We start from the raw sequence: 14,761 nt of genomic DNA on the forward strand, positions 1-14,761 counted from the left end.
GGCGTCTGGCCTGAGTGTGGGGCCGCTTCCTAGCATCCAGGTAACCCCAGAGAGGCTCCGATGGCAGCGCAGACCAAGGAGCCAGCCCTCCCCTTACACAAAGATGGCCCACTTGTCTGGAGCTCCCATTGTGTGTAAATCTCGAAAGGCCATCAAGCATCCTCTGGATGAGAAGACCTCACTCGGGTTGTAGTAATGAGCTCCTGTTGACACAGCCAAGGTCAGTACCCCGCCAGCCGAGCGCCTCATCCTTCCTGCCCAGCCTGGGCTGTAGGAAGTCAATCCGGGATTGGGATTTGCCAAGGGGAGGGGCCCCCACTGTTCTCCAAGCGTTCTCCACCTCTGCCCTCTTTCCTGCCGCCCCTGCCACACACCAGCCCTCCTCCTCCTGCCTTGGGTCCTTGATCCTCGCCAGTTCCTCTCCCGAGAAGCTTTTGCCCCCTGAGCTTCACGTGCTTGGCCTCTTGCCATCAGCCATGTGACCTTGAGGGTCCCCTCCCTGACCATCCCGCCTAAGGGAACCTGCCTCCCCACGCCATCCCTCCTAACTTTCCATCCCAATCATGAGCCTCAGAAACGTCACTCAGGCTGCGTGCCTGCCACGTAGAGGCACCCCCAGCCTTGGATGCATCCGTGAGCTTTGCAGGATGCCTACTATACGCAAAGGCAGCGTGGCCGGGCCGCCACTCACACTGGACCACGTGGTCTCTCTGAACAGCCCTCCTGGGCAGGGACCGTCACCTTCATTTCACGTGTCCACTCTGCACAGCTGGAAGCCGAGGCTCACAGAGAGTGAGACCTGGACACTGACAAGTGCTCTCAGTCACTCGTCTCAGCCACTACAACACAGAGCTAGAAGGTCTCCAGCATTTGAGGAAGAGACAGCATAAAAAGAGCAAGTCAAGCAGAGACGCTCTGGCCACAAGACAGGAGATGCCTCTGAACACCTCGCTGACCACCAGGAAACCCCCTCCATCAGCAGAGAGTGAAATTATATATTTGGGGAAAAAAAAAATTCACAGGCACCAATAGTCTCAAAGCTAGGCATTCAGGCCTAGGGTGCCACCGAAGCTTCCTTCACCTAGGAGCTGTGTGACCTTGGGCAAATTACATCTCCTCTCCGCGCTCGGTTTCCCCATTACTAAAATGAGGGTATTAACTAGGCCTTATCTCAAAGGGAGGCTGAAAAATTAAACATGGGAAGTGCTCCCCAGGTGTCAGGCACACAGTGAGCACTCAATAAATGAGCTGCTGTAGTAGTGACTGTTATTGGGTCTGATTGTTCCAAAAGGCTGGTGCCTGAGTCACCGGAACTATCCAGGTAAGAATACACAGGTGCCTTGCCATCCATCGGAACCAGAAGGCCTCTCACGAGAGAGCTGTGAAACTTCACCTTTCGTGCCCATTTTACAGATGGATAAGCCGAGGTGCAGAGGGCAGCAGGGCCTGGCCCCAAACCACCCTGCCACTCCCCGCCTGACCTGGCCCTCTCTCCCCACCCCAAAGGGCAGCCGCGGGACGGAAGGCGGGCGCCCTCCGTGGCTCCAGTGCTCTCTCCCTCCGTCCCTCTGGGCAGCTGGATCCCTGCGGGGACTGTGAGGTCTCGGCGCCGGCGGCGGGAGGTCGGGCGGGCGGGGCGGCCAGGGGAGGTTATTTTCTGTTGTTTTCCCTTTCTCTCTCCGCTCCCGGGTCCCTCCGCCCCGTTTCTAATTAAAAAGGAGATAAAGCCGCACGCGGCCAGCGCCAATCAGCCCCACCGGCTTCCTGGATGCGCGCGGGGCGGTGGGGCGCGGGCCAAGATGAAGATTAAAGCCGGGGGAAAAAAAAAAAAGCAAAGCCACCCAGACGCGGGCGAATCAATAACACTTAAAACAGCCGCAGGCAGGCAGCGCGCGAGCCCCGCAGCCGCCTCCCGGCCCGCGGTCACGGCTGGCAGCCGCCTGGTCCGCTCCGTGCGCACCTGCTGGCGGCCGCGGCCGGTCAACTTGCGAGGTCGCGGGAGCCGCGGGGCGGGGAGGCGGGGGAAGCGAGTGACAAAACACAAAGGATCCATCACACACACACACACACACACACACACACACACACACACACACACACACCCCGCCGCAGACCCTGCAGTCCGTCCCCTCGCCAAGCGGAGCTGGGGGCGCCGCTCTCGTGAAACCTGCCGAGGTGGCCCCGGAGCGCCGGAACCCCCCATCCATCCCTGGAGCCCCCACCCTCACGCTTCACGCGCACTATCTCCGAAGTACAAAGGGTGACTGGCCCTGCAAACGCAGCTCCAAGACGCGTCCCGGGCCGCCCCCTCCCACCTTCCAGCCCGAGCGCCGTACCCGGCCCACCTCCTAGAAACGCCAGGGTGAGGCGGGGAGGGCCGCTCGGCGGACGCGCCGGCCGCCTCGGGTGCCCAGCTTTAGGGGGCGGGCTGTCCCGCCTCTCGCCGGCGCTGGCTCGCGAGCTTGCGTCCCTGGGTGTCTCGGTCCATCTCCAGCTCTACCCTTGTGTGCGTCTGCTCGGGTGGCTGGCGCTGTCCCCTCGGCCCCGGGGGTCTGAGGGTTCCTGGAAACGCGTGGTGCCCAGGCTTCTGCTTTGGCCCAGCGAACGTGCCTCCCTGCGGGTACCTGTTCCCTGCTCGCAGACCCGCCCCGCCTGCCACCCGGGGACTGCCCTGCACTAGCAGCGGGCTGTGCCCGCCGCTCTGTGGACGCTTTCTCTCGGGCTCTGGGGGCTGAGCTTCCTGGGAGCTGCTGTGGTCCTGGCTGGTGGTCCCATGACCCGGTCCGAGTGTCCCTGGGAGGCGCTGACCCTTTGCAGCAGGGGACCCTCTTCAGAGTCCCCCGCGCTGGAGCGTCCCTGCGGGTTGTCCTTGGCTTGGGGTCGGGGGAGGGGGCTTCCTCCCTCGGGCATTCCGAGGACGGCCGTGTCTCTGGAGCTGTGCGCGCCCCTGGGGCTCGCGCCGGCGGGGGCCCTCTGCGCGCCCACCATTCCCGCACCTCACCCACCTCCGCCTATCTGCGGAGCCAACGAAGTTGGCGGCCGGCGGCGGCTCGCGAGCGGCTCAACCCCTCCCCGAGACACGCCAACTTTGCCGGGACGCGCGTGCAGGGGGTGCGAGCGGCCCTTACCCGATCCGGAGGTAGACCATGCCCAGGCTGAGAAAGAAGTGGCCCAGGCAGCGCCGCGCTTTCCGGTTCATAGTCCCCGCTGGCCGCCGGGGCCGCGGGCCGGGCCGGGCTGATCCCGCGGGCCGGCCTTGGCGGGGCAATCCACATAGCCCGCCCTGGAGGCGCGGGCCGAGGCTTCCCGAGGCCGTCTGTCGTGCGCCCGTCCGCGCGCTCGGCGCCGGAGCCTCGCCGGGAGCGCGGGAGCCACCGAGCGCCGGGAAGGAGGGAGGAGCGAGCGCGGCGCGGGGCGACGCCGGGCTGCGCGCGAGCGGCCGGGGCGAGTGTGCGAGGCGCGGGGCGTGCGGGGGCGCTGCAGCCGCCCGCCCCCGCCCCTCCCACCGTCCCCCGCCCCCTCCCCGCCCGCCTCCCCGGAGCGCCCGCCCCGCGCCCCCGCGCCCGCGGGACAGGGCCGCCTGCTCCGAGCGCGCTCGCGCTTGCCCCACGCGCTCCCGCGGCGCCCCCTCCCGGCTCCGGGGCGCCCACCGGGTGGGGGGCAACGGGAGTCCGCACGAGCCGCCCCTCCGGCGCCAACTCGCCGAGCGCGGGGCGAACGGGCGCGCAGGGACGGCCCTCCGGTTGGGGGGAATCGGGGCTCGGCCGAGAACCCTCACTCGCGCCCGGGCCTGCCTCCCGGTCCCTCCGAGTGCTCGGAGCTGGGCGGTGGGGCGTCGTGGAGAGCTCACTCCCCTCTCCCCAGCTTCGGGGGAGGGCGCCCCCTTTCGCAGGGCTAGTGGCGGAGGAGGATGACTTGGCTCAGCGGATTCCTCCTCACCCCCGTCCATTCGAGGCGGGGCGGCAGGTGGGTGCCCAGGTGAGACAGCCTCCGCTGGAATCCCGCTCCTGGAGGGCAGTCGGAGTCGGGCGGAGGCCTGGACTCCCCGCTCGCAGCCCAGACGCGGGGCGCGCCAGCCGCCCGAGGGCTCCGGGCGCCGGCGGCGGCTCAGCGCGCGCTCGCGGCGACACCTGGCGGGCGGTGCAGGTAGGCCTGGCTCGCTCGCGGGGACAGCGTCCAAGCTGACCAGAGGTCCTGACCCCTTCCCGTGATACGCAGCCCAGTCCAGTGAGCTAGGGGCTTTGGGACTCAGATTGCAACGAAAGAAATCGAGGCTCAGGGCAGCGAAGGTGTTTTCCCAAAGACACCAGCTGGAGGAGTGGCCGAGCCAGATTGCAAACAAGGCGTGCGTGACTCTAGTGAACAACTCCCGGCTCCTCAGGGTTATCACTTCTGAACCGCTTTGCTAAATCACACAAGGTCAATGAAAACCACTATTCTAGCGTCCATTCCCATTGCACAGATGTCTGTGCCACGCCCCAGCGTGGGTGCGGCGGATATTTTAAGGAATAAGTAAGTACAATATCCTTCTCTCCGAGCTGGTGGGGGAGGCAGACCCGAAGTAAACAAGTGCATAATTGGAGACGTCAGAGGGGCAGGTGCAGATGATAAGACAGAGTGATGGTGAGCGACAGCTCTGGGGCTGGAGGGTTGATTTTAGACGTGAGACCCCTGAAGGGCAGGGAGGAGAGGGCCCAGCAGTACCGGAAGCAGAAGGTAGGACAGAGGCTCACAGGTGGGCGGGAGCCGCAGGAGGGGATGAGGGCTGTGCTCCAGAGAGAAGGAAGGCCGGCGAGGCTGGAGCAGGGAGATGGGGTGCGGATCCCGTGGCGCTCCATGGGCAGGCGAGCAGCTATCCTCTGCCTGTGTTTCTCCCAGCCCTGAGCAGCCTGCCTCCAGAAGGCCCTCAAATGTGCTCTTTCTTCTCTACACGCACTGTCATCTTAGACCAAAGACACACCCAGGTCACAAATATTAGGGGACATTCAGAACCAGGGACTGGTTCACAACCAGGACGTTGGGGCAGGTGGATCAAGTAAACAATTCAGCGTCTGCCCTCCAGAGGCAAGTAGTTTGAGGACCAGTTTAATCATCACATAGGTAGTACGTGCTGCATGCCAGGTGCTGTCATCAAGAACATCAGCATATTAACTCATTTAGTCCTCTCACGATACTATGAGATCAGTGTTACTCTTCTTGCCAATATGAACGGAATGCTGGAGGGAATGGGGTAGGAGGGCTGCGAAAGGTGAGGCCCAAGAGAAGGTCTAGGGATAAATTCAGGGTACAAGCTCCAGGAGATGGTGAGGGACAGGGAAGCCCGGGTGCTGCAGTCCGTGGGGTTTGAAAGAGTCAGAACGGCTCAGCGACTGCACAACAAGGAAAGTGAAAAAGTGTGGGCCTTCTCCGAAAGAGAAGCGGGGCTGTGGCAGGCTCCGGTTTGTGCTTCAGGAGGCACATGGCAGCTGTTACAGGACCAGTAGAGGGAGGCAGGACATGAGGTGGGAGGTTGTTGGGAGAGAGGGCTCAGGTTGGACAAGACTCAAGGAGACCAGTGGATGCAGACAGTCTGAAGGCAGGGAGACGGGGTGAAGAGGCCCCAGGATGGCCTTCTGCCCTGGGAGGCAGGGTGGTTGATGAGGACAACACGGAGCCGGGCAGGAGAAGCTGGTCTGAGGCCCATGAACTTGGTTTTGGAGGTACCGAGTTTGATGTGCCTGTAGGTCACTGATCGGACAGGTGAACGTGTGTGCCGGGAGAGAGGATGTGGGCTTCCGAGGGTGACTGAGGTCTCCGCAGCCAGCAGTCGGTTAAGCCAAGGCAGGGATGGAATACTGCCTTGAGGCAGAGAGGCTGAAAGTGAACGTGTTAGTCTGACTCTTTGCCACCTGGTGGACTGTAGCCTGCCAGGCTCCTCTAGTCCATGGGATTCTCCAGGCAGGAATACTGGAGTGGGTTGCCATTCCCTGCTCCAGGGTCCCGACCCAGGGATTGAACTCGGGTCTCCTGCATTGCAGGCAGATTCCTTACCATCTGAGCCACAGGGGAAGCCCCCAAAGAGAGGCTGAGTATGCTGGAGAGAACCAGCTAGGGGCGGGAGCAGCAGGAGCGGCTTGGGAGTCACTGAGAGAGCCGGGAAGGAGCAAGGAGCCTGCAGGGCCGGAGCCTGCAGGGTCAGACCCTGCCAGGGAGGTGAGGGCATTTGGCATTTAGAGACACCCCCTCTTGAGCCGCCTGCAGCTGGCCTGGGGCAGGGCTGAGGCAGGGGGCTTTGGCGCCCCCTGCTGGAGTCAGAGAGAGGCTGCTTGGTTCCCAAGGGCTGCAGTAAGGGGTCCTTGCCAGACCAGCTCTTAAGTGTGGGCTCTTAGAGGGGGTCAAAGCCTGGCTCCACGTTTGTCTCTGTGACCTTGGGGCAGGTCCTCGCAGCTCTCCTTGGCACTCCTGTAAACTGGGGGTGGTAACAGGTTCTACCTCCGAGCATCGTGAGGTTTAAGACACTCACGGAAAGTGCTCAGAAGGCGGCCTGGAGCACAGTAAGGGCCGTGGACGCATTTGGGATGTTAAATCAATGGGGGTGGCCACAGATGCCACTCGGTGACACCACTGATCAGGAAAGGACATTGTGTGTAAGACAGTCTCTGCCTTCATTTGTGCTTACGAGAAAAATGTCAGCAACGCAAACCAGAGGCGAAGCTTTCATCACTAAAGTATTTGGAGGGCGTGGAGATTCCCAAGAGCCAGGCTCCCAGTGACCTGCTGCCTGGGGCAGCCTGTGGTGAAAGTCAGGGCCTTTCCAGCAGGAGGAACGCAGAGCCGTGGGGCATGGGACAGGGCGCTCGTGTGGGAGCCAGAGAGTGACATTCTCCTTGGTCACCACTCTGTGTGGCTCCGAAGAAGTCACTGCATGTCACCTCCCCTGTAAACCGGGGTGAGGATGATAACACTCCCTCAGGAATTATATGCAATCGTGTATGTGAGCATTTAGCGGAGCGTCTTGTAGACATCAGGCACTCAGCATGTGATAGCTCTTTGATGCTGATGAAGATGATTTCGGTGATAATATTGTATATTGGGATCCAGCCCTTTAGGACCTTCAGGAATCTTAAAGGTCATCTAGATCAGTGTTTTTCAAACTTCCAGGTGCAACAGAATGACTTGCTTACCCAAAAAAAAAAAAAGTACCCAGGTCCTCTCCTGGATTTCCTGGTGGAGGTGGGCATCGCTTCTCTGCTTATAACCAGCTCCCAAGGTGCCCAGCCAAGTCTGGCTTGATTGGAGTCCAGACCTCACGCAGAGCCCACCCCTCTCTGGACCTGTCCTGGCTGAGTGGTGGCCACTGTGCCCAGAGCTCTCACCAGGAGGCAGCTCAGTTCGACTCAGGTAGGGGAAGAGCAGGTCTCCACCCTTTCTGGGCCTTGATGTCTCCAGCTCAGACACGGCTGCCCTGTGTCTGCATCTCCCCCAAATGAACTTTTGCAGACACTTAGTTTTCCAGAGACAAGCTCAAGGGTGCAAGAGTGAGAATTTTTAAATTGTCTTATTTCAGTGCAATAGAACATCCACAGAGCTTGGACGATTGGGGATGACAGCTTTCTGACTGAAGGCCACCCTCCGCTGACTGCCCTGCTTGAGTTTATCTCTGTGTTGACTGCCATTGACTATATTTAATCTGTAACTTGCTGACTTTAGAAGAGCCTATACTTAGTTTTATGATAGTATATACTAAACAATGTAATACAGGCAGACCTCTGAGTTATCGTGGGTTTGGTTTTAGACCACCAGTGATCCCGACAGTAATGCAAATATCTCAATAAAGCAAGTCACAAGAATTTTTTGGTTTCCCAGTGCATATAAAGCTATGTTTATACTGTACTGTACGACAGTCCGTTACGTGTGTGATAGCATTATGGCCAAAAAAAGTACACACTTTAAAAATACTCTGTTGCTAAAAAATGCTAACCATCATCTGACCCTTCAGTGAGCTGTGGCCTTTTTGCAACAGTCATGTAATGCCCACCCATCAGAGATCACCGTAACAAATAGAATAATGTTGAAAAAGTGGAAATATTTCGAGAATTACCAGAATGTAGCACAGAGACCCAAAGCGAGCAAATGCCATTGGAAAAATGGGTGTTGATAGATTTACTGAACAGAGGGTTGCCACAAACCTTCAATTTGTAAAAAAATAAAAATAAATCTTTGAACCACACTACAGCGAGGCATGCCCGTAGCAAACATTGGTCAAGTGGACATTTGGTGGAGGGGAGGAGCACACAGCCAGCCTTCTCAAGCTCAAGAAACGCTCCCAGATTGTTTCTGAGGACTGCCATGGCTTGTGAGCCCATAGGTGGAGCCTCACATGGGATTTTCCACTGACCTTGGGGTTAAAGGCATTGCAAGGCCATTGCACACTCCAGTGCATGGGAGGGGATGGGGAGCTTGGAGGTACCGGAATCCCGTTTGTCCCTTCTGGACTCCATCCTTCCCGTCTGTGTGCTAAGCAGTTTGGGCAAGCCTAGCGCATCTTCCAGAGGCTCGTATAAGACCTGACGCCTGCTTTGCCATGAGGAGTCTGCGGCCAGTGGTTTTATCTGTGAGACTTCATGTCCAGGCCAGAGTGCCAGGAACAGGAGGAGCTGGTGGCAACAGATGAAGAAGCCCCCTTCAGAGCCCATTTCTGCCCGCGTGACCTCGAACGAGCGACTAATCCCCAAGGCTCTGTTTTCTCCTCTTCCTGCCACAGGCGCTCATCCTTCTGCCGTCAGGTCCCTGAGAAGCCCCTTCTGGAAAGCACCTGGAGCTATTCTTACGCACATCTGAGTGCTCCAGCCACAAGGGCCTCACGGCCTGCTGGCAGCTGACGTGGGCTTCTGGTCACCTTGGGAGGAAGGTGCTTATCACAATTCCGCCCCCAAGGTCTTCCTCAGGATAATCCGTCCCTGGTGATTCATCTCATGGGCTGGGTCCTTCCTCTCGGGCCTGAAATATCTCCCTCCCTCCGCCATTCCTGGGTCAGGCCTGTGACCCCCGCCCCCCCACCGTGTGACTTCCTCCGGGGACTGGCCGTGGGCCCCTGCCCGCCAGCCAGTCCTCCAGTGCCTGGCTGCAGACCCATTTGGGGCTGACATATCAGGCGTGGTTCAGCTGGGGCGGAGGAAACCCACAGCGTGTTGTGCTGGGGAAAAAGTGCATTCCTATGTCCGGCCCCCACCCTGGTCCAGCCACGCCTCTGCCTTCAGTGGGCTGGGCTTCCGCTGCACATCCTGGCCCAGCCTGGCCCTTTATCACCCGGCTGCCACGTGGTGCCCTACCCCTCAGGCACATACATCTCCAGGGAGGCTTCCGGCCTGGCTGGGGCAGAGGGCTTGGCCAGTGTGGAAGCTTCCCCCCAAGTCTGTGGAAGTGATCTTTTTCTGGAGCCAAGGACAGCTCTTTGGAGAAGGTCAGGAGATGGGCACACACCTCCCAGCTCCACGGAGAAATTGCTCTGTGACTTTGGGCAAGCGAGTCTACCTCTCCGGATCTTAGCTTCCCCAATTTTAAATAGAAAATACCATCTCCAGTTGCTGTGAGACTAATAAAGTAATACAGGTACACTGATGCCCAGGTTCTACCTCCAAGCAGTAAATCAGCATTTCTAAGGAGTAGGTCCCAGGCATTGTACACGGTGAAGGATGGAAAAAATGGTGAATAGCCAAAGCTTTAAAGCAGACCAACATGGGTTTGAATTCTGGCTGTTATATAATGATGGCGCCTGGAATAGATCCTTAGCCTCTCAGAGCCTCCGCTGACTCGTCCATCACATGGGAAAACAGTACTCACTTCCCAGTGAAGTCATCAAGGACTTCCCTGGTGGCTCAGGCGGTAAAGCGTCTGCCTACAATGCGGGAGACCCAGGTTCGACCCCTGGGTTGGGAAGATCCTCTGAAGAAGGAAATGGCAAACCACTCCAGTACTCTTGCCTGGAAAATCCCATGGACAGAGGAGCATTGTAGGCTACAGTCCATAGGGTTGCAGAGTCAGACACAACTGAGTGACTTCACTTTCTTTCCCAGTGCTGGTAGGAGAGTTAAAGGGAGTGATTGCTACCAGCTGCTGGGCACTTTAGGAAGCACTCAAGTGACGCTGTGTGGATGGACCCTTATCCAGTCACCACTAAACAACCAACAAGTCTGTGCCTGACCCACAGCTGGCACTTCAAACATCTGTGAGTGAATGATGAGGCTGTTGTGACTATAGATTAAAAGGTGATAAACACAAGTTACCATTGAAGATGAAGCTTCTGTCTTTTGACTAAAAAGCTACATTTCCCAGCATCGTCCACAGAACTCTGTTCTGGCCAGGGAGACACGGGTGCAAGTCTCCAGGCTCCTGGTTCCTTGGATTCCCCTTTCTTTGCTGACCTCTGGCCACCATCTTGAGAAGGGTGGCAGACTGGAAAACAAGAAGGATCAGGGGACGTGGTCGAGCTGCCATTCCAGCGCAGGCTGCCCAACTCGGGGGTTTATTATTTTCCCCCAAGTGAAAGAAACTTGGCATAGACCCCTGGTTGGGAATTTTTGTTTCTACAATAGGAAAGGAGATGCTTTGAGCTTCCTCATTGTCCTACTTTCTGTCCACAGCTCTCAGCCTCCAGGTAAATCTAGGACAAGACTAGCAGCCTGTGTCACTCATTCCTTCCTCAGACCTCTGGGGCTGGGTTAGGGGCACCACAGGGAATCTGCCCAGCTCTGACACTGAGCCTTGGGGAAGAATTAGCCGTATGTCTTGTCCAGCCCCTTCTGGCCTCCCCAGAAGGTTCGAGGAGAGAGAGTGACTCTCCCCTTCCCCAGATGCCAACCTCGTACCAAAAGCTCCTGTCTCCTGGGTAGTCTTTGGAGTCAGGAAAATCTAACTCAGAATCTTGACTCCTCCACTGATCTGCCATAGGCAACGTGTCTTTGAACAAAGCTCAAGGTTCACATTCGTCAGCTGAGACTGTGCCCACCAAGAGATAAAACTAAACATGGAAGTCAGAGGGGGAAAAGCCAAGCTAACAAGGCTAGAGGTGAGTAATTCTCCCAAATAACCCAGAACTAGCACTAAATATCCAAGGGAAGGGAGGTGGCGGAGTAAATGTAATATTAAAGACCTTGGCATTATGGAAACAATAGCTCAACAGCAGAATGTTGGGTGTGGACATGAGCAAAGTGTGAGGAACTTACATTTTTAATCCTTCATATTAGGGAAAGGGCTTCCCTGGTCTCTCAGGGGGTAAAGCGTCTGCCTGCAATGTGGGAGACTTGGGTTCGATCCCTGGGTCGGAAAGATCCCCTGCAGAAGGAAATGGCAACCCATTCCGGTACTTTTGCCTGGAAAATGCCATGGATGGAGGAGCCTGGTAGAGTACAGTCAATGGGATCACAAAGAGTTGTACATGACTGAGCAACTTCACTTTCACAGTAGGGAAAATTGAGCCAAGAGCAAAACGTGTAACTTAAAGAGAATCAATGACCCCCAACTTCTCAATGTTCTTCATAATCTTGGGGTTGGGGGGAATCTTGGAGGAAATATCTGTTATGGTAGCAAACAATCAAATTAGCAACGGCTTTTATTTAAATTATTTTGTTAAATTCAAGTATAATAAGCTTAATATATTTTAAAATTTAGCAAATAGTGGGATCCCCCTTCACATAATTCTTTCTGATTCCTTTTGCCCTCCCTCCCTTCCATCCAATGTCCCTCGTTTTTTCTCCTTCTTGCCTCCTGCCATATATAGGCCTACAAAGATATCTGTGATGATGTTGCTAATATTAATCTTGGACATTTGGGGTACTAGAATTTGCTATGATTACCCCTACCCCCACCCCCAATTTCTGCAGCATTTTGCTATCTAGCTTGAATTCTTTAGAAAGGCATTTAGCAATTTTACGAAGAAGATAAAATCATTTCCCCCCAAAATTAACGGCACCTAGTTAGTAGGGTTTGTGAGCATTGAATAAGATGACCAGGGGAGCACCTGGCATAGCGTGGCCCCCAGATCCCTGTTCTGTCACATCATGTCCTGTCCCCCTGCTCCTCTTATGTGGAAGCCCCATTCTTCTCCCTTTGACAAACTTCTATTCATCCTTCAAAGCCGACTCCAATGTGAAGAATTTCCTGACACCTACGTCCCATTAATCAGATCCTCTACTCTGGACACAGTCCAAGCAGTGACAGCTCAGCGTCCCGGGGTTCATGTTCAGAGGTCTTGGGTACTGACTTCTACTGGTTTTTTTGTCTTCAGGCCTCCCCTTAATTCCCCAACCTTTCAGTATACCCTTTCAAACAATTGTTTTCATTTGAATTCCTAAATCCAGTTTCTGCAGCTTGCAATTCAAGTACCCACCTGTTGCCCTGCCTCGCCAGCTCTGAGTTCCAGGCTAGGAAAGGTTTGTGGATGAAACTCAGTGGAGGCTATGGACTATCCTTCCCTCAACCCAACCTTCTGAAGGACACGGAATGGGACTGACACCTCATTCTTCCAGGTCCTGGGCAGGGGCGCCCACAGGGAGCTCTTGCTTGTAAGGGAACTGGTCTTTTACTGAGGACACTGGGCGACTTGCTGGAAGACACACAGCTCTGGACGGCCAGGCAGCGGGCCGGGCCTCCGCGCGTGTCTCCGCCCTCAGGCCCCGGGCTCTGGCCGTCCGGTCCCCGGCTCTCCCCTGCGTCCACCCTCCGCCCAGCTCACAGAGCAACACGCGCTCCCCGGCTCCTCAGCCCCGCCGCGAGCCCCGGGACCACGCGCTCGTCAGCAGCTCCAGTCCGCAGACGCAGAGACCGAGACTCGGCGGGGAGGGCTCGGCCCCAAGGTCCTCCGGTGGCGACGTGGGCGCCTGGACGCGAGCCGAGGCCGCGACGGCCCGAAACCCAGGGGCTGCCCCTCAGCCCGCGCGGCCTCTGCGGGGTGGTGTACGGCCGGCTCCCTCAGAGCGGCCCGGCCGCCGACGGGTGGGCTGGGGCAGGGGGCTCCTCGGGGGGCCGGAGAGGGCGACGAGGCTGCGGGTGGAGACGGCGGTGCGGGACACAAGCCGAAGGGGGGCCAAACAGGGCCGAGCCGGACCGTAGGGCCCAGCCAGGGGAGCGCGCGGGTCGCCATTGTTCCACGGGTCGATAGCCGCAGAGCAGGTGGGCCGAGCGGGGCCGAGCAGGCGGACAGAGCCTGTCGGGCAGAGCCGAGCGGGGCCGAGCGGGGCCGAGCGGGGCCGAGGAGAGCCGAGCGGAGCCGAGCAGAGCCGAGCAGGTGGACAGAGCCCGTCGGGTAGAGCCGAGCGGGGCCGAGTGGGGCCGAGCGGAGCCGAGCAGGTGGACAGAGCCCGTCGGGTAGAGCCGAGCGGGGCCGAGTGGGGCCGAGCGGAGCCGAGCAGGTGGACAGAGCCCGTCGGGTAGAGCCGAGCGGGGCCGAGTGGGGCCGAGCGAAGCCGAGCAGGCGGACAGAGCCTGTCGGGCAGAGCCGAGCGGGGCCGAGCGGGGCCGAGAGGGGCTGAGGAGAGCCGAGCGGAGCCGAGCAGAGCCGAGAGGAGCCGAGCAGGTGGACAGAGCCTGTCGGGCAGAGCCGAGCGGGGCCGAGCGGGGCCGAGCGGAGTCGAGGAGAGCCGAGCGGAGCCGAGCAGGTGGACAGAGCCCGTCGGGTAGAGCCGAGCGGGGCCGGGCGGGGCCGAGCGGAGCCGAGCGGGACCGAGCGGGGCCGAGAGGGGCCGAGGAGAGCCGAGCGGAGCCGAGCAGAGCCGAGCGGAGCCGAGCAGGTGGACAGAGCCCGTCGGGTAGAGCCGAGCGGGGCCGGGCGGGGCTGAGGAGAGCCGAGCGGAGCCGAGGAGGTGGACAGAGCCCGTCGGGTAGAGCCGAGCGGGGCCGAGCGGGGCCGAGCAGAGCCGAGAGGAGCCGAGCAGGCGGACAGAGCCCGTCGGGTAGAGCCGAGCGGGGCCGGGCGGGGCCGGGCGGGGCCGGGCGGGGCCGAGCTAGTCCCCGGGAGCGGAGCCGGTGACCGCAAGGGCGACTGAGCGGGTCCCGCCTAATGGAGGCGGTGGCGGGACTTGTTAGGGGCGAAGCTGCTCTGGCAGCCCTGCGGTCCTTCGCGTTTAGACCTCACCTTTTCAGGCTAAACAGGGGAAGCGGGGCGCTTGGTTCGCCAGGCCCGTGAGTCTCCCGGTTTGCGCAGCTCGGGCTCTGGATGGTGGGGACCTTGTGCCCTGTCTGCCGGGACTGGGTGTCACCTCTCCGGGCTGGGCCCTCGGGCCCGGTTACCCTGGGAGGGGCTCTGGGGGACAGGTCCCCTGGCGCTGAAATTGCCCGTCGGGCCGTCCGGAGAAGCGCGCCCCCGCCGCGTCGTCGGGTGGATGCGGCCCCGGTCCGGGGCGGGGGTGGCACGGACAGCCGACCGCAGCCGAGCCTGGGCTGCGCCGGCGTTTGGACCTGAGGCGGGAGGCGCTCCCTGGGCTCCGGGCGGTGAAGGAGTCCGGAGTCGGAGGACGGCCTTGGCCCGGGCGGGGGGCGACCTCACTGAGCCCGGTTGTCACCTGTGAGCTGGGTGGACATGCCCTCCTGTCGGAACGTTCAGAAAGAGGCTTGGGGGATGCGCGGGGTAAGGACTTCGGCAGTATTATCCTGTGGTCTGTATGTGGTAAGATGTCACCCCTTTTAATTCCTAATAAAAAGTGTTACGTGCCAGGCACTGTTTAAGCCGGGGTGGGGTGGGGGGCATAGACACGAACGTATAAGCCAGTAATCCCTGCTTGTGTTC

General features: G+C 59.2%; 2 protein-coding genes across 2 annotated transcripts in view; both read right to left on the minus strand.

The window, feature by feature from the left end:
• WNT7A (Wnt family member 7A) overlaps positions 1–3,199 on the minus strand; it is a 63,519-nt gene extending 60,320 nt beyond the window's left edge. Inside the window, exon 1 of the mRNA XM_052646863.1 lies at positions 3,129–3,199. Coding sequence (XP_052502823.1) covers positions 3,129–3,199 — 71 coding nt within the window. The remainder of the gene's footprint in view (positions 1–3,128) is intronic.
• A 9,749-nt stretch (positions 3,200–12,948) lies between these two features.
• On the minus strand, positions 12,949–14,556 carry LOC128044590 (basic salivary proline-rich protein 2-like). The gene is made up of 3 exons (XM_052636899.1): positions 14,538–14,556; positions 14,235–14,433; positions 12,949–14,032 (listed from the first exon to the last, which is right to left on the minus strand). The coding sequence occupies exons 1-3, from the start codon at positions 14,554–14,556 to the stop codon at positions 12,949–12,951; spliced, it is 1,302 nt and encodes a 433-aa protein (XP_052492859.1).
• Positions 14,557–14,761: the final 205 nt, after the last annotated feature.

The sequence above is a fragment of the Budorcas taxicolor genome, chromosome 1 (genome assembly GCF_023091745.1).
Source record: "Budorcas taxicolor isolate Tak-1 chromosome 1, Takin1.1, whole genome shotgun sequence".
Classification (NCBI taxonomy): domain Eukaryota; kingdom Metazoa; phylum Chordata; class Mammalia; order Artiodactyla; family Bovidae; genus Budorcas; species Budorcas taxicolor.